The 23,324-nt window shown below is 34.7% G+C and overlaps 1 protein-coding gene across 2 annotated transcripts in view; it reads left to right on the top strand.

Moving 5' to 3' along the window:
• The window catches only part of LSM14A (LSM14A mRNA processing body assembly factor), a 53,588-nt gene that overhangs the window by 11,905 nt on the left and 18,359 nt on the right, over positions 1 to 23,324 (top strand). For both annotated transcript variants that reach the window (XM_001362307.5, XM_007474757.3), the window contains exon 2: positions 22,140 to 22,303. In XM_001362307.5, coding sequence (XP_001362344.1) covers positions 22,140 to 22,303 — 164 coding nt within the window. The remainder of the gene's footprint in view (positions 1 to 22,139; positions 22,304 to 23,324) is intronic.

The following is a 23,324-nucleotide window of genomic DNA, read 5'->3' as shown; positions in this document are numbered from 1 at the left end:
GACTTAGAAGGTTCCTTCCAACTCTTTTTTTTTTTTTTTTTTAGCTCTTACCTTCAACCTTGGAGTCAATACTGTGTATTGGCTCCAAGGCAGAAGAGTGGTAAGGGCTAGGCAATGGGGGTTAAGTGACTTGCCCATGGTCACACAGCTAGGAAGTGGCTGAGGCCAGATTTGAACCTAGGACCTCCCATCTCTAGGCCTGGTTCTCAAGCCACTGAGCTACCCAGCTGCGCCCCCCCCCCTCCAACTCTTAATCATTTATGATATATGAACTTAGTCTCTACTTGTTTCTTCCATTTCTTTCCACTTCTTGCAATCTGCTTTATGATTTTACCACTTTATAGAGATTGCCCTCTCTGAGATCACCACATTTTTTTGTTGTGTAACTGACAAATGGCATCAAACATTAGAATTCCCATGTACAGAGAAGAAAAGAAAAAATAACAATGGCCTACTAATTGCTTACTTCCTGAAATTTTCTCAGTGACAATTCTTAGTGGTTCTGTTTTGTCTGACACTGGTCATCACTTTCTATTGTCGTTCTCCATCACCCCACCCCCCCAATACTCTTTTTTCCCCCCTTTGAGAGTCCATAGCACTTCCTGTTCCTATCTCTTCTCTTAGTCACACTGACTGATTGATCATCTTCTTTCTTCCCCATTTTGTTGAGGTTTGGTACCACCATAAAGTTTTGCCTTGTCTTATTTTCTTCTCTCTATATACACTTTTCCTTCAGTATCTGTTCCCTGGATCCAGTAGGACTTTTATACCATTGGTCCCAACTCTATTATTCTTGACCCATCCTCTCCAATAGAAACCCACCTCCAACTATATATGTCTACCTAGAGTCAAGTCCTTGAGTTGCCTCAAATTCAACATATCAAAAACTGAATCCATCTTAAACTTGCTTCTGCCTCCCAGCTTCCCTGTTGCTTTTGAGAACACCATCATCATCCCTCCTAGGCTAGAAATTTTGGAGTTGTTTTGATTCTTCACTTTCCATCACCCTTTCACATCTAGTCAATTGCTTCCCTTTTGATTTTTACCTCTACAACATCTCATTCCATCTGTCCTTTCTAATCACACTACTGCTACCACCCTAGTTCAAGCTCTCATCATCTCTTCCTTGTACTATTATAAGAATTTCCTGGTTGTTGTCCATTCTTCACACAGTTATCAGAGTTTTCCTCTTGCCTTCTGAATAAAATACAAGCATGTGCCACCTAAGACTCCAGAGACTGGTTCCAACCTACTTTTCTAGCTTTATTTCACATTATAAGTTGAAGCATGGCATTGTAAAAAGAGCACTAAATTTGGAATTAGGGATCTAGGTCCAAATCACCATGGACACGTCACTTAACTTTTCTGGGCCTTAAATACTCGTTTATAAAATGAGGGAATTGAACTAAATGACCTCTAAAGTCCTTCCAGATCTAAACCTATGGCTCAGTTCCCATTCACCCTATATGTACATGTATGTGTATCATTGCATATGCATATATACCCTAAAAAGTACATTGTAAGACCTTTGAAGTCAGGAATTGCCATTTTGTATCATTATGTCTCTAAGCCCTATCATAAGACTTTCAATCAAAAAGCATTTATTAAATAATATAGATTATAATAGCTTTACCTTTAAAGTACTCTGTTGTGTGACAGATGTTATATTAGATGATGATCTAAGGACAAAAATTAAAGTCTTTTCCTTCAAAGAATTATACTGTTATCTGAAAAACAATATAAATACATACAAAGTTAATGTGGTACAATTTTGAGTAAGGGAAAACTAATAGCTGAGGAGGGTCTTACATATAATAGATAAATAAATGTATGTTAAATGTAATTGACTCGAGTTCCAATTAAGATGACAACATAAATACGTTCAAAGGAACTTAGCTCTCCAATGTATTAGTATACTCTACAGATCAAGAAATCCAAAGAAAACTATTTGTAAGCACCAAAGCCTGTCTCCCTATTCTTATTCTTTCTCTTTACACTCACTCTCTCTCACTTACACACACGCACATGCATGCACACACGCACACACAGCAGCAACATCACTACAATAAACTTAATTCCGCTTCCCTTCCAAGGCCAAGAAAATTGGCATAAACTCAAATGAACAAGCTAGAAGGTGAAGGTAGTGCCCTGACCAGGAAAGGCTCACAGAAGATAAGAGAACTGTGGCATTACTTGTCTAGAGATAACTTGTCAGCATTCTAACCCTAGAATTTATAGCTTAAGAGGATGTAAAACGCTTCAAAAGCTCAGGAAACTGAAGTAAGGATCAAAAAAGATCTGACTCTCAATACAAGAGTATAGAAGAAGGAACAGTTACTTAACCCCTAATCCAAAGTCCCAAATCATGTACTGAAGCTAGAGGAATGAGTAAACAGAAGACACTAAAAGATTTTGAAGATCATGTGATGTGTGGATCATGAGATAACCAAAAGGAAAAGCCATAAGAAAACAATCCATAAGTCAAGCAGACTCAGGGGGGTGGGGAGGAGCTAAACTAAATGGTTTGACTAGGACTATAAGAGTACCTCAAAAAAAAAGAAATAAATAAAAAATTGTATGAGTTTTAGAGCACAAGTTCTTTGCTATTTTTGTTCTGTGGACCCTTTGGGATCTGGCAAAACCCATGAATTCTTTCTCATGATAATATTTTGTTGCTTGTATTTGTAATTAAGGGAAACACCAAATTTCAGTGTTAGGCAAGTGAAAATAAAGGTATGCTTTTGTTTTCACAACCACATTTACAGAACTCCTACAATCTATTCATGAGCCTATTGGGGGTTCCTGTAAAAAAATAGCCTGAAATAGAAGGTGGAAAACCTTACCTTAGTAGTAGAATCCCTGAAAATTAGAATAGAACTATCTAAGAGAGAAGACCTATTAGAACAACGTGGAGGAAGAAGTGAGAAGAATGGTCATCAAATAAACTTCACTCTAATCTGAAATGGACAAAGGGAGATGGAACAGAGTTTTTATAATAGAAATATATGAAACTCCAAAGGGAACCAAGGGTATTATGGGGGTGGGGGAAAGACTTAGAATAATAAAGAGAAAGAAAATTCACAAGCAAAACAAGCTTTCCCGAGTATTTTTAAAGTGTGTATTTCTAATTTTTATAATCCATTTTATTTTGTACATTGTCATGATAGTAGAGCTCTGTTTCCCTGGCTGTGTTCTAAATCTTGGAGAACTATGTCTTAATGCATGTGCCCATCCTTAATTGTCATTCTATTTATGTCTGATTTCAGATACACTGTGTTAAGGAAGTCCTTCTAGTACTCCCACACCTGTATAAAAAAGCATAAAGGAAGGTTTACAATTGAAATAGTTGTCATTTGCCAGTCATCTCAAATAATAAAATATTATTTTCTAATAATTTGGTTTTTCAAGTCCTAAAATCTGAATTTAATGTTTCAAATTCTGTTTTTTCTTTACCACTTTATAAAATTTTATTTTTACATCACCTTTATTTTTTTAACATATCTCTCCTTCCCTAACCATCAAGTCATCACTTGTAACAAAATTAAAAAGAAGGGGGTGAGGTGGGAAACAGTTTAGCAAAAATAACCAACTCCAAGTTCAACATTATATGTGGTATTTAGCACCAGTGTTCTCTATTTCTTTAGTGAATAAAGGAAGCAGCCTTCTTTCATCTCTTGTCTCCAGTCAGGCTTGGTCATTATAATACTTTATTGTTGTAGTTTCCATTTGTTGTCCTCAAGGGTATTGTTTTTCTGGTCCTACTTACTTTTCTCTGCACTTATTCATTTAAGTCTTCCCAAACTTCTCTGAATTATCCCATTTGTTTAGCCATTGCCCAACCTATGGCTCTCCTTTGTTTCCAATTCAGTGCTATCACACATAGTGTTGCTATAAATATTTTAATATGCATAGAAATTTTTCTTTCTGTTTTGGATGCTTTTTAATACATTTTTATATAGCTTATATAACATGTATATAATATAAATTTTTATAAATAGGTCCAATAATTAAAATAAACCCTGTTCAAAATAAATCATATCTGTGCTTAAGCTATCTGTAGCTGGTTGATGACTTCATAATTATGTATCTGTGCCTCAAAATTAACATAACAGCTGCTATTTATTAGTACAATATTTTAAGGTTTGCAAAGTGCTTGGAAGACATTGTCTAATTGGAAACCTCACAACAGCATTAAAACTTGGATACTACTACCCTCCCCATTTTTACAAACTAGGAAACAGCAACATTTGAGAAATTAAGTGAGGGGACATCTGGGTGGCTCAGTGGATTGAGAGCCAAACCCAAAGACGGGAGGCCCTGGGTTCAAATTTGTGTGACCCTGGGCAAGTCACTTAACCCCCATTGCCTAGCCCTTACCACTCTTCTGCCTTGGACCCAATACACAGTATTGATTCTAAGGCGGAAGGTAAGGGTTTAAAAAAAAATTAAGTGATAAACTTTATTGGGATTTGAACCCAGGTCTTCTTAATTGTAAATCTTATTCTCTATCCATTGCATCACATAGCTTCATAATGATACTGAAAAGTAAACACTGCTCTTTGTTTTCTTTCAAGGACATTTAATTTGGTAGATTTAACAGAAGGTCATACTTAAAGCAGTATGGCATATAAATTGAGAAACTTAAGTACCACTTAAAATACCATATTCAACATATATATGTATAGCTTAACTTTTTGTATATTACATGTGTAAAGATTAATTCGGATAAATTCTAGCCTGTTAATTGTTGTAGAGGAGAGAAATAAGGCACTTAAGTAATACTGCAATTACTTTTCTTGCTTTTGCTTCACCTTTGTTTTCTTTTTTCTGCCTTAAATACCAGAGGAATATAGACTTGCTATGCCATAGAAACTAGTTTAGAATAACAGAAATACAGGCATTTGGCAGAAAAAAATAATTATATTTAATATTGTTCATTTTTAAAACTATGTTAGCTGGTTCATTTCCTTTCTTTTTTAATAATCAGCCCTTTACTCGGTTATTCTCCTGGTAACAAAGAAAATTTTCAATTGAATTTTTTTCTAATTAAAATAAAACCAACTAAGGAACTACATCTAACAGAGTTGACAAACTTGTAGTCTCTCACTTTTCTTTAGAGATAAGCAAATTGTTTCATCTCTTCTCTGGGTTCAAGATTGGTTATACACTTAATTAGAATTTGACTGTTCCCTAGTGTTCTTTCCATTACTTCTTCTACTCATTGTATATTCACCTGGTTCTGCGTACTTCATTTTACATCAGTTTACAGTATTTTTCTGAGTTCCTCATATTTTCATTGTTCAAGATATAGTAGTATTCATTCATTACCTTCATATATCCCAGTTTATTCAACTGTTTCCCAATCACTGGACATCTACTTTTTCTTTTTTTTCTTTCTCCTTTTTAAAAATAAAGTACCTTTAGTTACTTTGGTGTTTGTGCATAGGACTGTTGTGTCCTTGATTTCCTTGAAACAGATATGTCCTGTAGTGGAATCTCTGGGTCAAAAAGTATGGACTGTTTTCCCTCATACTTACAAATTGTTTTTCAGAACAGTTGTGGTTAGCCAGTTTTTCAAATATAGCTTTTAAAGTTTGACAAATCTACTCTTTAGAATATTTCTTTTAGGAAAAAATTGACTAGCATGATTCTAAGTACATTTTTTAAATCAAAGATTTCTGAAATTTCTTAGAGTCAGCTTTTTTAAATAAAAGAATGAATAAAATACAGTATTCACAAGAGCCAAAAGGGTGATATAAGGTGGAACAAAAACAATTTGACCTCTTGACAAGGCAAAACAATGCCTTTCTTGCTTTCCTATTCTCTTTGTCCCCTAAACTCTTGTCTCCTACCAGCTGGGAGACTATGATGACCTGTTATATCACTTGCACTAATCTATTGCTTGGAAGAAGTAATAATAACCAATGTTCCCAGGTAGATTCTGGTAAAAGTAATCAGTGGTTTACATCAGTGAACTTAAAAGCATTCAGTGGCAGGGCTCCAAATGGAGGAGAAACCGTTAAAGGTAATGTGTTTGCTTTCTATATCATTTAAGCACATATAATATGTCTTGAAATGGCAATTATAAAATGCAACTAGCAAAAAGTTATTTTTAAATTTCATTAAAATTGAAGGAAAAGAAAGAAATTAGATAAGACAGGGTGAGAGAAACAAAAGAAGTAGACTCTAGTTGGATTTGATGTTTTCTTTAGACAGCTAGACAGCCCAGTGAATAGAGTGCTGGTCCTGTAGTCAGAAGACCTGAGATCAAATGGGACTTCACATACTTGCTGTTTTTGTGACCCTATTCAAGTCACTTAACCTCTGCTACAGAGTCAAATGGGGATGATGATGATGATAATGATAATAACAATAACAACAACATCTACCTCCTAGGGTTGTTGTGAAGATCAAATGAAATAATTGTAAAGTGCTAAGCCTGGCACATGGTAGATGCTTAATAATTGCTTATTTCTTTTCTTCTTTCCTTCCTTTATTTAAGGGTGTCAAGACAATTTTAGGGTTGTGACTTAAAATCTAGATTTAATTGGTTGCTGGGGAAAATCCCAACTAAAATACCCAAGTCAGTCTGGAAATTTATGGTAATTTAATTAATATAGTGGGAAGGAATTTAAGGAGAAGGAGAGAAGAGGATATAGGATTCCTCCTGCCTGGCCTGTGCCAGGGGGAGTTTAAAATTCCCGCCTCTAGGTCTATGAAGAAGATTAGAGGCTTCTAAGGGGATAAAGTTGGAAAAGTAAAGGAGGAAACTCAGCCAGAAACTCAACACTGAACTGGACAAATAGTTTGTAGCCATGCTAAGATGCCGGAAGGCTCAGCACACTGCTCTCAGCTAACTCTCCACCGCCAATAAGGTGCCAGAGAGAGCAAAAATCCCAAATATATAGAACTTTCACTCTTATGTCTCCTCTAAATTTTCATGTCTACCAATCATATCAAAGGCTTTGCTCCAGGACTGCCCATACTTTTAGTTCTCATCTTCTTTGATTTGATTATATCTTTAGAGTTACTTAACACTTCATTGTTAAGTTCACATTTTGTGAGTTACTTGACCTTTTTGTGATTAATTTGACCTTTATAGTTATTCAACACCTTTTTGTATTAAGATCTAAAAATAGACTTAGCTTAAAGTTCTAGCTTCACTATAAGGTGAAAACTAAGTACCTTCATTATTCAATCAGGAGATTACAACTTTATCTTCCCCTAAAGTACAGTCTAAGTAGGGTGGAGTAATTTAGAGTTCCCAAGACATTCCTGATTTTGTTAAACTAAGTATCTTCATTGTCACAAACAGGAAATAGCTAAATCCAGTCTTCATAAGGGTAAAGCCATATATTCATTTTTTTAAGTTATATTCTTCTAGTTCTTTTTTAAATGTTATTTTAATTTTGTTTATCAATACATATTGGGGAAAGGAATGAAAGAAAATGTATGGTGAAAACAGTTTGTAGGCCTTCACTAGTGTCGAATATATTTTTGAGAATAGGATAATTAAACATAATTTAAAAATCAAAAACAAAGTAATAAAATAAAACAATGCCACATTCCACAATAAATTCAAAAAGGATGTCACCTTAATATTAAAGTTTATAGCATTTTTTTAATTGAAGAGAAGCAGGTTGCTTTTCACAGATATGTCTTTGCTACACAAGAAATAGAGGCAATTACAAAAAAAATAGATAATTTTGGTTACATGAAACTGAAAGGCAAACAAAATTCATCTAGGATAAGAGAAAGCAGTAAGATGGGGGCAATTCTCTGTATGAAATTATATAGCTTAGTTTTAAAATGATGTACTGATGATGCCATTTGAAAGTGATGTTGGACAATGTCAGACATTGCAGCCAAACTGCCCATTTGTGGTTCCTCTAACACAGTTTCTCACCTCCATGTCTTTACACAGGCTAGTTCCCATATATCTCCAGGACTTACTTAAAGCAGATATAGTAATATATGCTTATTTAATTATTATATTTGTGATCTCTGATGTGATAATTCTCTATTCACTTAGGACTCTTGTCCATGTGTTCTCCAGTATATTTTCCACAGAAAGTATACACAGTATGTGGAGGCCTTCTCCTATGTCTCTTAATATTAAGCAAGCACAAGTGTAGTAGCTTATGCATTTTCCATCATTCCCCCTACATGAATGACCCACAAGCTTAATAGTCATGTCATTTTGATGTTTTCATTTTTACATAGTTTGTCATTGATGTAATATGATAGTTACTTTTCTCACTATGCATCTTTCAGTTGATCTTTAGATAACCAAAAATTATTATTTTCCAAAGATTGTATCCCACAATTTGCAGCTATATCATGGGGAAAATGTAGGGTGTTGTTGTTTTGTGTTTTTTTTTTAACCTTTATCTTCCATTATTCATGGAATAAAGAGCAGTAAGGGCTGAGCAGTGGGGATTAAGTGACTTGCACAGGGTCACACAGCTAGGAAGTCTGAAGTCGGATTTTGAACCCAGGACCTTCCATCTCAAGTCCTGGTTCTCAATCCACTCAAGCCGCCCAGCTGTCCTTGAAAATGTTGATTCTTAAGAGGTGAAGTTTTGTTTCAGGAAGAAATTTGGGATTATCGACAATATTATACTATTTCCCAGTTACAAATGTAAATAAGGTACAGATCCTTAAGGACCTGCTTATTATCAGCTATTATGAATTGATACAATATATAATCCAATAGATGAATTTACATTCTAATAGTTTGAAGTATGAGAAACCAATAAAGCAATCATTTAATAAATATTTGTTGAATTGATTAGAAATAAAATAATAAATTCTAGTGTTCTCTCCTGTATATTTCTCTATATTCTCTTGAACTTAATGTGGTTTTGATAGCTGGTATTTATACTGTATTGAAATTTAAAGTTTGCAATGCACTTTATATATGTTATCTCATTTTAACCTTACAGCAATTCTATGAAATAGGTACTATTAACCCTGTTGTACAAATGAGGAAACTGAGATAAAAGGAGGTTAAGTGGATTGCCATAGGTTACATAGCTAATATCTTGGGTAAAATTTGGACTCCCATGCTTTATCCACCTTGCCATCTCACTGCCTCTATTACAATTTTTTTTTTACAATATTACAATTACAAAAAAATCTACAACTGTACTAGTTAATTAACTTACGCTTGTTCTTACGTTTTAAAATATAATGCCATTTTTCTTATCACTTTACTCTTCCACTTATATACTAGACCCTCCTTCCCAAAAATGCTGTCTCAAAGTCCATACCACAGACTCTCATAAAGGTGAAAGCCCTATAATGGAATCATTTTGGTGGTTGAGTTACTAACTTTCTTTAAAAGGTAATTACTTGCCTGTACAAAATTCTCCATTTCAGAAAGGGAACTAACAGAAAATGCCTTGGCCCTCGGCTTGAAGCTTTTCTTCACTACTAATAAGCAGTTGAGCTTGAATAAGACACTTTTCTTCTCTGAGCCTAAAATTCTTCATCTGTAAAAAAGTATTTGAGATTCTATGTTCTTAAAGTTCCCTTTGATAAAAACTATAGATTTATGGAGTTTAGAAAAATTCTACTTCGTGAAATATTTACATTTACCTCCCTCCCTCAAAATGGAGCTGTAAAAGAGTAGTCTATGAAACATACCACAGAACAATGTAAAATGTTAATCTTGTCAGCACTTTATTTTAATAAGATATTACTTATTTAATTACATTTAATAATTCAACAATTATTTATTTGCTACTAATACTAACAATTTAACTTCTGTTAACTAATTTTTTAAAAAGGAAAATATATGACTAACCAAAATCCCATTTCTTACAGAACATTAATATTTCATTACATTCCCTCTACTGCTTTCACTCTTTTAATCCACATTTTTCACCCATTCAGCATTTTGGTAACTATCATCTACCCATCCCGGGATATTTTTCTTCCTTAATGAATCAGTACCTGGCTTATAGTCTTTTCTCTACCCAAACTTCTGCTCTCAGACTAAGGAACTTCCATTCATACTCCCTCAAGTATCCAGACTTCTCATTTCCTCTGTCTACTCATTTTCTAAGATCTGTTTCTCGATATCAATTTAGCTATACCAAGAGAGGGTTATACCCTTGATGTTGTTGTCACCTACAACTGTAGGTTCCATGTTCATGAACTCCATATTGTTTTGTTTAATCAATCTGATCTACTTTACGGCTGCTAACCCCATTTTTTGTCCTCTTCATTTTTTTTTCCAGGCCATCATCACTCCACTAGCTATACTCACCTCCCTTTCTCATCATAATATCTTGGCAAATCAGTTCAGCTTTACACTTAAGTTCCTTATCCATTTGTCCCATCATCAATCATACCGTACCAGCTTCTACCCCATTTCTCCCACTGTTTATCTTCTTTGTTCCTATCCATGTGATTCTGACCAGAATTGAAGAAAGTAAAAACCAGGTTGTTGAGGTCTGTTACAAATTTATCACATAATCTCAATTGGGTCTTTACTACAAGACAGTCCTTTTACACCTCCCTAATTAATTCACTCATTCACCACAGTGGCTATTCCAAACCTTTTCATCTCTTTTCAAGCCTTGCAGGACATTCACTTGCCTTTATCCTCTCACCTGAGAGCTTTTCCTCACACTCCACACACACCTCACACACCCAAAAAAAAAAAAAATTGAGACTTGTTCCAAGAGTTCACATCATTCAAAATTCTTCCCTCATTATCTCTTCTATTGCTGCTATCCCTCATTAAGAGGTGGCCTTCTTCTTGGCAATGCAAATCCTGCCACATTCATCATTGCTTGACTCCATTTCATTCTATATTCTTGAACAGATTGTACTGCTATCATTACCCATCTCTCACTAATCTAATCTCTGTCCTGTCCATTCTACCTCCACAGTATCTTTCCTATCTATCCCCTTCTCTCTTCTCACACAGCTACCACACAGTTCTTTATAACCTCTTGCCTGGTCTTTTGCACTTCCTAATTGGTCTCCTCTTTTCCTCATGTCTTTCCCAACTCAAATCTGTCCTCCTTTCAGCTGCCAATATGCTTTTCCTAATACATAAGTCTGACTTTGTTACCCCCTACTCAGTAAACTCTAATGGTTTCCTGTTGCTTCCAGGATCAAATATGAAATTCTGTTTAGCTTTTAAAGCACTTCATACCATGGCCCCTTCCTACATTTCCTTTGTTCTTATTCTTTAGTCCACTTCACATACTCTTTGATACAATGACATTGGCCTTCTTCTTATACTTCACATACTTGTTTCCCAACTTTGGTTTTTCATTGACTGTTCCCATTCCCAGAAGGCTATTTCTGCTAATGTCTTCCCTTTGAGATTACTTTCCAACTGTCTAATCTGAAATAACTTATTTGTACATAGTTCTTTAAATGTTTTCTCCATTAAAATGTTAGTTCCTTGATGGCATGGACCATGTTGTTGTCTTCTCTGTATACTCAATGCTTATATAGCACAGTTGTCTGGCACATAGTAAGTGCTTATTAAGTGCTTGTTGATGAGCTAATATTCATGTACCTCAGCTTGTTTGGCCATTCTTCAGTTGATAGGCATCTACTTTTTTTTCTGGTTATGTCCTATTAAAAGTGCTGCTATAACTAGTTTGACCTTCAAAGAGACATTTTTATAATGAATTTGTTCCAGAATAACAGATTATTCAAGCAGTTTGGAGGATTAGCTATCAGGAATATTATAGGGGGAGCTGCAGTGTTGAACAGAAGATTAGATCACCTTTGAGATACTTATATTACAGCCTAAAATTCTGGAAATGGTTGAGAATTAAACATAGGCATAAAGCCTGCATTTGATGAGCTCTTTTTATTTTCATGATTCTCCAAAGTCTCATACAGTAGAGTAAACATTTTTTTTCCTAACAAGGTCCATTGATCTATAAAGTAGGGGATCAATCAGTCAGTCAGGGGCTAAAAATAGTATTTTTGTTTCCAGTTAAAGAAGTAAAAAACCTTTTTAAATTAAGAACAAGTATAATGTTTAACAAAAACTTTAAAATGTATTCGTTGCTTATGTCAATTAAAGGAAATAGGAGACAGGGAAACAAGGAAGAAACAAGGCAACAGGGGAGAGAACAGAATGTGTTGGAGACACACATGCGGGGAGGAATAGACTTTTAATTTTAAAAAATTATGATGTTTGAAAGTTAATACTGAGAGATTTGAATTTTAGAAAGCCTAAGGTTTCTAGATAATGGGTAAAAAAAATTACCTTCCTATCTCCCTTTCTACTAATTGCTTCATTCATTTAAGAAAAATTAATGACCTTGTACAGTGCACTATGCCAGGTTGGGGAAAGAGAAGAGGATACAAAAGTAAATATGAAATCATCCCCTACCTTCAAGGAAGTTTGCAAACAAGCAAGGAGAATAAAACCATATATAAATAAAGAAAAGACTTCATACTCTTTCCCCCCCCCCCCATCCCTGAATGTGGGGGAAGGGGCCGCAAGACTAGGAAAGATGAAAAGAAGATTGTTCTGTAGAACTACTACTAAGTCATTTTTGTCATGAAATTCCATAGAGAAAGGCTAAATCAGGCCTGGACACTAGTTAGGAAAGGTGCCTAGCTGTTTGTTTTTTGTTTTGTGTTGTTGTTGTTGTTGTTGAATTAAAAAGCACTTTTACTCTTCCTATACACGCACTCACACACACACTCACACAGCGAATATATTTAGTTAAACAAACTAGATTCCTACATTGTCCAAGTCCAAAAATGAATACACACATAGATATTGGTCTGATCTGAATTTGGAACTGATTTCCTCAATTCTCCACCTCCAAGTGCTAAGGCACCAGGCATACAAAAAGAGACAAACAATATTCTTCTCTCTGTTCACCATAGAAGTTATCAACCCACAAAAAGTATGTATGCAAATTATCTTTCGTGTTTGTGTTTATCAATTATTTCTCTGGAGGAAGACATTCATAAGTTATTCTTCAAGTATTTTGTAGCCATATAATGTTCTCTTGTTTCTACTCATTTCACTCTTCATTATTTCATATAGATCTTTCTAATTTTTTCTAAAATTTAACTTGCTATGGCACAGTAATATTTCATCACAATCACATACTACAACTTGTTCAGTATTCTCCAATTGATGGATATCCCCTCAATTCCAATTCTTTGCTACCACAAAGAGAGCAGCTATAAATATTTTGGAATATATAGGTTCTTTTCCTTTCTCCCCGTTGTCCCTGGGAAACAAACCCAATAGTGAATTGCTAAGTCTAAGGGATCAGTTTTTTAACTGATCATAATTCCAAATTGTTCTCCAAAATGGTTACATTAGGTTCTAGTTCCACCAACAGTATATTAGTATTTCCATTTTTCTACATCCCCTCCAAGATTTGCCATTTTTGCCCTTTTATCATTTTAGCCAGTCTGGTATAAGATGATATCTCAGAATTGTTTTGATTTGTATTTGTCTAAGTAGTAATGATATAGAACAGCCTTGGGGAACCTCTGTTTTGAGTGCTGAGAGGGCAAATTCAAGCTGTCTGTGAGCACCTGCATTACCTAAAAGAGCTGTTGGAGAAAGTGCTTGCAAAAAAAATGTCCTTGGGAGATATTAAGGGAAAAGACTTGTACAAAAATATTTAAAGCCGCGTTCTTTGTGTTGGCCAAAAAATTGGAAAATGAAAGGATGCCCTTCAATTGGGGAATGGCTGGACAAATTGGTGTCTGTTGGTGATGGAATACTATTGTGCTCAAAGGAATAATGAACTGGAGGAATTCCATGGGAACTGGAATGACCTCCAGGAAGTGATGCAGAGTGAAAGGAGCAGAACCAGGAGAACAATATACATAGAGAGTGATACACTGTGGTACAATCGAATGTAATGGACTTCCCCATTAGTGGCAATGCAGTGATCTGAACAACTTGGAGGAACCTACGAGAAAAAACATTATCCACATTCAGAGAAAGAACTGTAGGGGCAGAAACACGGAAGGGAAACAACTGCTTGATCACATGAATCGAGGGGGATATGATCGGGGATGTAGACTCTAAATGATCACCCTTGTGAAAATATCAATAATATAGAAATAAGTCTTGATCAATGACACATGTAAAACCAGTGGAATTGAGCGTTGGCTATGGGAGGGGGGTGGGAGGAGGGGAGGGAAAGAACATAAATTATGTAACCATGGGAAATTGTTCTTAATTAAATTTTTAAAAATAAAAATCAATCTTCACGGAAAAAAATGTCCTGGGGCACTGGGAAGAGGGGGAACAGAGTAGCTCCCTAGTGCTGTGTTCTGGCTCTGCATGCCTGCCAGATCTTCTCCAAATTGGATATAGAACTTTTGAATATGCCAAAATGTATGGCTTTGGTTTCTTCATCCAAAAACTGTTGATATCTTTTGACCCTTTTTTAGTTGGGGGGGGGGGTGACTTGTTAAAAATTTGACAAAATTCTCTATATTTTAGATATGACCTCTAGTTGAGAACTTGTTTATTAAATTTTCCTCCCAATTTTCTGCTTTTGTTCTATCTAATCTTAGCTACATTGATTTTATTTGTACAAAATCTTTTTTGTTTAATGTAATCAAAATTATCTATTTTTTATCTCACAATTCTCTATTAAAAAATTCTTCATCTAGCAATAAATAGCATGGGTAATATATACCCTGTTCTAATTTGCATATATATCTCCCTTTATTTCTAGGTCATACATCCATTTTGATCTTAGTGAATGAAATAAGGTATTAATCTGTACCTAATTTCTGCCAAACTACTCTCCAATTGTTGCATCAATTTTTATTGAATAGTGAGTGGTGTTGTGTTTTTTTGTTGTTGTTGTTATTTTTTTAAACCTAAACCTTCCTTTTTAGAATCAATACTCAGTATTGGTTCTCAGGCAGAAGAGAGGTATGGGCTAGGCAATGGAGATTAAGTGATTTGCCCAGGGTCACACAGCTAGGAAGTATCTGAGGTCAGGACCTCCCATCTCTGGACCTGGCTGTCAATCCACTGAGTCACCTAGCTGCCCCCAGCACAGTGAATTCTTAACCAAAAAACATGTCGATTAAAGAGTTATTGATCTTTTACTGCTGTTTGTTGTATTTCTCTTTCATTGATATACCCATCTTTTTCTCAGCAAGTACCAGACGGTTTTGTTAATTACATTATAATACAGTTTAAAATCTGGTAATACTAGACCTACTTTCTTACTTTTTTTTTAACTAACTCCTTTTATAGTCTTGATCTTTTGTTCTTCCAAATGAATTATTGTTTTTTTTCTAACTCTGTGAAATAATTTAATTGGGATGGCATTGAATAAACTGATTAGTTTAGGTGAGATTGTCATTTTAAAAAACAATGAATATTTCTTCAATTATTTAAATCTTAACTTTACTTGTGTAAAAAGCATTTTATAATTATGTTCATGCAGTTCCTGGGTTTGTTTTGACAGATATACTCCCAGATATTTTATTCTTTCTGTGGTTCTTTTAAATGGATTATCTTTCTCTTCTTACAGGTCTTTGTTAGCAATATATAAAAATGCTGATGATTTATGTGGGTTTATTTTATATCCTACTACTTTGCTAAAATTAGTTGAATCTCTAGGATTTTCCACATACACCACATGTTTTCTTTTGTTAAACAACATTCTCTAAGATTAGTATACCTTTATTTATTTACCCATTCCCCAATTGATGGGCACTCTGAAATTTTTGTAAAGAAGGGCTCTTTTCCTTTTTTTGGTATTTTTATTTTTTTTATCTCTATAAGAGGAGTAATAAAGAGTCAAAAATATGCATGGTTTAGTTATTTGGGGGGCATAGTTCCACATTGTTATCTAGAAGGCCTATAATCAGTTCATTGGTCCAGTGACAGTGTACTAGTAAAGTTATTTTCCTGTACTTTCTGCAGCAGTTTTTTTTTGTTGTTGTTTTTGTTTTTTGGACATCTTTGTCAATCTGATGGGTGGAAGGTAAAACCTTAAAATTGCTTTAATTTGCATTTCTCTGTGTTTTTCATATAGCTATTGATAGCTTGGCTTTCTTCCCTTGAAAATTGCCTGTTTATATTTTTTGAGTTTATCACTAGTTAGTTTATAGTTATTTTATATGCTGAAAAAAATGGGAACTGTGTATTTTAGTATAGTTATTTTATATAGGGGCAGCTAGTTGGTACAGTGGATAGAGCCCTGATCCAGCTTTGAGTCAGGAAGACCCAAGTTCAAATGTGGCCTCAAGTGCTTACTAGCTGTATGACCCTGGGCAATTCATTTAGCTGTTGCCTTGGTTTCCTCATCTGAAAAATGAGCTGGAGAAGGAAATGGCAAACAGTATCTTTGCCAAGAAAACTCCAAATGGGGTCACAAAGACAACAATTGTATATGAAGAACAGCAATTTCAGTTTGGTATACACAAGAGAAAGACCTATAAAAAGCAAATCAGAACTTCTTTCAGTGGTGATGATTTGCCTGTGATCACACAGTTAGTTAGGTGGTAGAATTTGGTTGGATATGAATTCCAGTCTTTCTGACTTTAAATACATCATTCTATGTATTAGATTATACTATCACTACACTTTCTTAACCAACTTGTTTATCCAGCCCAAGCAAAAAGTGATGAAAAACGCATCTACTCACCTCTATCAAATTCCTCTTTAGAAAGGGAACAGATATTTTCTGTTTAGGGATAAGGCCTGGTTCTTTTTTGAGGTTAAGAATTTGGGTCTGGTTGCATTGAAAACTATTATCTCTTCTTCCATTCATTTTGCAATCTATATAGTGCAGAGATACCATTTTTTAAAAATGAATATTTCACAACACTATTTATTATGACTTGTTTGATAAATTCATCTTACCCTCCTCCCAGAGCCAAAGCAGATTTGTTGAGCTCAGCATTATCTTAAGTTGATCCCACCAAATGAGGTAATAAGGATTATACAGGGAGGATTGAGTTTCTGCCCTGTGTTTGTAGTCTGTCTGTCTCTGTCTCTGTCTCTGTCTCTCTCTCTCTCTCTCTCTCTCTCTCTCAACCCTGTTTTTTTTTTAATTTGAGTTCCAAATTCTCATTTTCTCTTCAGCCCCTCCCCAACTGAGAAGGCAAGTAGTATATCAGTTTTACATGTGAAATCATTCATAACATTTCCATACTAGCCATGTTGCAAAAAAAGGCAAGAAAAATAAAGCAAAATGTATATTTTAATTTGCAATTTTTCTGGAATTGGATAACATTTTTCATCATGAGTCCTTTTGAATTATCTTGGATCATTGTAGCTAAATCTTTCGCAATTGATCATAATAATAATATTACCCTGATTGTATATAGTGCTCTCCTGGTTTTGCTCACTTCATTTGCATTAATTTATATAGGTCTTTCCAGATTTTTCTGAAACTGTTCTGTTAATCAGTTCTTATAGGACAACAGTTTTCCATTACAATTCTATTCCACTGCTTGTTTTGCCATTCTTTACTTGATGGACACTTGCTGAGTTTCCAATTCTTTTCCACCACAAAAAGAACTGCTCTGTGTGTGTGTGTATGTGTGTGTGTGTGTGTGTGTGTGTGTGTGTGTGTGTGTGTGTGTGTGTGTGTGTGTGAGACCCCTTTTCCTTTGATCTTTTTGGGATACAGACCTAATAGTGATGTTGCTGTGTCGAAGGGATTGAGTTCCAAATTGTTCTCCAGAATGGTTAGACCAGTTAACACCACCAGTACTTCATTTTGCCATATACCCCTCCTGCATTTGTCATTTCCTATAGGTGTGAAGTGGTACCTCAGTTGCATTCTTCTTTGTTGACTATATATAGCTTTGATCTGAAAACTGCTCATTAATATCAGTTGGCCAGTGGCCCTTTTTGTTATAAATTTGTTATATATTTGAGAAATGATGCTTTTATCAGAAATTTGCTATAAAAATTTTGCTATTAATTTCCTATGGTACCTTTTAGCAAAATGTAGAGTTCCCTAATTTCCCCTTTTAATTAGATCTATTTTTGCTTTTGCTTTGTCTGGAGTCATGATTACTACCCCTGCCTTTTTTATATCAACTGAAGCATAATAGATTCTACTCCAGCCCATATTTTAACACTGTATCTTTCTGTTTTAAGTATCTTTTGTAAAATGCATATTGTTGGATTCTGGCTTCTAATCCATTGCTGTTTTATGGGTGAGTTCATCCTATTCATATTCACAGTTATAATTACTGGGTATTTCTTTCCATTCAGTTATTGTTTCTCTTCTCTCACTGGAATGCATCCAAGGAGAAAAGAATCAGAACAAAAGAACTGGACCTGGTGAACTAAGTACCTTTTGAATGTACCCCAGGTTCTGCTATATTTCCAGTCAGAGGCTTCTCTTTACTACATGATTAACAGACTGGAACTAGCTACCAAATGTCTATGCATGCTCCATATCTATCAAAGACACTACCTTTGCACATCATGATGACTCTAACCAAGCCCCCCAGTCTATTCTCTGTGACGGATTGCAGCAGTCAAATTTGCTGATGCCTGTTCACCAGCCACCTATTCACATTCTCTCCCATGTCTAGGATGTGCTTTGAATATGCTATCCTTTCAGTTTCCTCTCCAGTGCCATACAGTAAAGTCTCAAAACAATGTGACACAGTCTAATACAGTCCTACATATACATGCAAAACCATCATTTTCCCAAATACAAAATTATGCACATACAACAAAGGACATGTTATGAATGTTACTGCTTGCTTAATCACCAAGAGGGCTTGAAATGGCCTTCAATTCAAATGCAATAAAGAAAATCAGCTTCATACCTCAAAAGGAAACTTGGTATCTATAGAGCTTCCCAGGCCCTGTGATTTACTCCCCAAAGAGACTTGGGTCCTGGAATTGACCCTCAATTGACAAACCCAATTTGACGTGGTACTTTCAAACTGGCTCTAGATCTCAGGACTGGGCCATTTCTTCCTTTTCCACCAACCCCTCCAAAGGAAAAGAAAATTAAGCTTCCTGTTTCCAAAGGAAAACCAAGTTCCTACAGCAATCCTAGAGTTTGTGGGCCCTTCCACAAGGAGTACCAACTGTCTTAGGTAAAAATTCTCCCATGATTCCAACCAACATCTGGACAAAATTTTCTGCATGTCCTGTTCTATACTGTTTCTAAAGATCCTTGTATCATAGGTAATCCCCACATTTTTGTCTGGATCTTTATTCTAAAAGGCTCCCAAAATTTCCTTCACTGAATCCCTGCCACTGCAAGGACATTTATTTTTTCTGGAATTCCAGACTCATCCAGTAACAGGACAAGGAAGCTTCATTAATTCAAATGAGTCCTAAATGGGGAGAAGCTTTCCAAGAAAGAGGATTAAACACTTAAGTCAATTGGGGTTTCTAGGCAGGTAAGCAAACATTAACTCTTTGGACTTAAGGACATAAAGATGTCACAATAAGGCAAGCAATCTAGTTATGTTTAAAATGCAACAACAAAAGAAACTTTTATCTCCCAGACACCAGTATTCAATGATGGCAAGTCCATTTTTTTTTTATTTAAACCCTTACCTTCCATCTTGGAGTCAATACTGTGTATTGGCTCCAAGGCAGAAGAGTGGTAAGAGCTAAGCAATGGGGGTCAAGTGACTTGCCCAGAATCACACAGCTGGGAAGTGTCTGAGGCCAAATTTGAACCTAGGATCTCCCGTCTCAAGGCCTGGCTCTCAATCCACTGAGCTACCCAGCTGCCCCCTGCAAGTCCATATTTTTATTAACGATGCTTATATAGGATTTGATAATAGCACAAGTACACTAAACTGTGAAATTTATCTTGAACTGTGTTTCATGGTGAACACACAGCACAGTAATTTTTTCCATACAATTACCACCTAAAACAACGAGGGGGGCTTGAAAATATAGGAACTCATGTTAGGAAGGTGTAAATGACATAAGGAAAAATTACTTTTCATTGTGTTAACTGTCCCTTAAATGTAAATACGTTGTTTTGGGACCCTAAGAAAATTATCATTTTCCTTTTAGAATTCTAGAGTTAGAAGGGAACTCAAAGCTCTTGTCCAAACCATAAGTGAGTGGGAATCATCTCATTACCATTATTCTTTTGTTCAACAAATGTAATATTAAAAATGTTTACTCAAAGCAAAATTATAGCTACATAATTTAAGATTAACAAGTTGGCTAAATGTTCTATAATAAATCAGACCAGAACTTCAAAATCAGAGCTTTTTAGGGGTGAACTTTTTCTTACCTGAAATGAAGTCAAAAGTTTGAACAATTTCTCTTTAGCCAAATCTAGTCCATAACTGAAGAGTAATAAAAAGGTTAAAAATTAAAACTGATTTTTAACCCCTGGAGAAACCATTACTTGTAGCCACTTAGCTATCAGCTTTATCTTAATAGTTGTTATTTTATAGGAACCAGAATCAGCAGAATTGAAATATTATGAAGATAGGATAATGAAGATAATGAACACTATGATATTAAAGTATCCAACTCAAGTGACATTGAAAAATAGAGAATTTAAAGCAAATTTTATGTCATTCACATCTTTTCTTCTTGTTCTAGAGCACCTTTATCTTTTTTTTCCCTTTCTATTTTATTGTGGCTAAAGAGACTGACATTTCAAGACATCATGTAACTTACTTAAGGGCACCTTTATTTCCTAAATGATTATTGGATGGAATAGTAATGTGATTATCTTGCAAGTCTTAAATGTTTTCTCCACAAAAAAAACCATGCCATGGAAATATATCCTTAAATTTTTATTTATTTTTATATGTTCATAACTACTATGTACTTTGAAGATTATTGGTCATATGTCATTTGAGAGTATTATAAATATTTTTGAATATAACAAAAATCTGTTAACTGCTTACTATGTAAAAAGCACTGTTTAGGGAGAGGATTCAGAAAAAATAAAAGAATATTTGCCTTGATAGACTTTATATTCCAGAAGATCTATAGATTATATATACAAATTAGCATAACACAAAATCACATAAGTATATTAGAAAATTTTAAGTAAATTGCTTTTGTGTGAAGTCTTTTTTTTTTTAAGACCCTAATCTTCCACCTTAGAATCAATACTATGTATTAGTTCCAAGGCAGAAGAGTGGTAAGGGCTAGGCAATGTGGGGTAAATGCCTTGCCCAAGGTCACATAGCTAGGAAGGGTCTAAGGCCAGATTTTAACGTAGGACCTTCTGTTTCTAGGCCTGGCTCTCAAGCCACTGAGCTACCCAGCTTTCCCCTGTGTGAAGTCCTTCAGGAAAAAAGATCATTAACAGCTGTTAAGATTAGGGATCAGAAAAAGGCTTCTTGAATAAGGCTTGCAGCAGTGTAAAGGATGAATTGGAGGGTGTAAAGAATATTGTTTATTGCATTTTTCTAGGCAGCTTCCCTCAAACTAGAAAGTAGCAATTCATAGAGAAAGAAGGGCATGGATTTGAAAGCTGTCACAGCTGTGACAGTTCAACTGAAATAACTTTAATCTATAATTATAGAATGATAACTCAAACAATTCTCTTCTGCTATATGCTTGACATTACAGTAAGGCCATTTAATTCATTATGGTATTTACTTATTAGGGGTGGAGTGTAGACCTATGATTTCATTAGAAAAGGGATCTTCAGGTATGGAAATCCCTTTTGTTATATGCAGATCAGGAACTCTGTCTTCTGTTGCCTGGGACACTGAGAGGTTTTGTAATGTGTCACATAGCCATTTATCTATCCAAGGCAAGACTTTCAAAAGTCTTTCAATTCCAAGGAGAGCTCTTTATACTATTTATCTCTTAAATTTTCATATTTTGAACCAGAATGTAGATAGTCATTCCTATTGCAGTCCTTTAAGTTGTTTAAGAAAGCTACATTTTTCTTGGGATTGATTCTCCAAAGGTGTTAACTTTTATTTAAGGTCATAAGCCTAATAAATACTTTGGTAAACTTCTGGAAACTACTTGCTAGTAGGACTTGTTTCCTTCTTTGTATCTGTATCCCCATTATCTGGCACAACTTGTGGTGAGCATTTAAATGTTTGCTGATTTGATTGTAGGACCTAGAATTTGCTCCATTTTAAAAATTAACATGAACAGCAATATGCAGTTCTGGTTATTAAATGTAATCTAAATCACATCTTAGACTTCTTTTCTTCTCTTCCAGTTCGTTCGTTTGGTACAGAAGACAGACCAACAGATAGACCAATACCACCTCGTGATGAAGTTTTTGAATACATTATCTTCCGTGGTAGTGACATTAAAGACCTCACTGTTTGTGAACCACCAAAACCACAGTGCTCTTTGCCTCAAGACCCGGCTATTGTCCAGGTAAGACTTAAAATAGTTAATCAATTAATCCATACCGGAATATAGGTAATACCTTGAAAATTAGAGAATATTTAAAGATAATAAAGTTTTATTTTTAAGTGCATACAGTAAACTAATATTATAGGAGATGTTAAATAAGATTACATAAGGCAGTGAAAGAATGAATCCTAACAAATTATTATAGGTAATAATAGCATGAAACATGAAAGTACTTAATAATTCAAGAAATTATAATACATTCACAATGTATTCTTGCTCTAAGGGAATCCACTTTAAAATTAGTAACTTGCTCAAACTAAGAACTAAAGGAAAGAATTGAGGTTTGTTAAACATATCCTTTACTTAAGAATCCAAAAATCATATGTCAAATCTAAATGATCACAGATTCTAAATTAGAGCATATTTATTTTACACTTACATTCTATATGATTGCATACAAAAGGTTACCTGAAATATGTAGACATTTGCTGAATCATAGACATAATATAGCTGCAGGATCAATCACTTAAACAAGGATATATTCACATAGTATAAAAGACATTTTACTTGTTGATCTATCTCCTTAACACATAATTTTTTTTCTTTAAAATTCACCATTCTGTATTATGAATTAACATTTCCCTACTCTTCATTTGTCATCAGCTTGATCATTTTACATTATTTATAGTAGAAATATTTCTTTGTTTACCTACAAATGGTGGGAAAACATTGGAGACCTAGATTCTAGTCTCAGCTTCATTGTTAACTCACTATAACCTGGGCTAAGCCATATTACCTTTCTGAACTCTTTGAAGTTTTCCCAAAGTAAATATAATGTAGGGTAATTTTCTTGAAGGAAAAAACAGAAGAAAAAGAATTTGAAAAAAATAAAGTTTTAGGTGTTTTCCCTACACATCCAGACAGTTTCAAGTAAGATTAAAATTAAAATCATCCAGAGATATGTTGATTTTCCACCACATGGATTGAAGTAAACCTGACAAAATAGTTGTCTTTTAAAGGAAACCATTACTTACTAGGGAAA

The sequence above is a fragment of the Monodelphis domestica genome, chromosome 1 (genome assembly GCF_027887165.1).
Source record: "Monodelphis domestica isolate mMonDom1 chromosome 1, mMonDom1.pri, whole genome shotgun sequence".
In the NCBI taxonomy this organism is placed as follows: domain Eukaryota; kingdom Metazoa; phylum Chordata; class Mammalia; order Didelphimorphia; family Didelphidae; genus Monodelphis; species Monodelphis domestica.
Note: the sequence above shows the minus strand (reverse complement) of the source record. Positions and strands in the feature narration are given on the sequence as shown.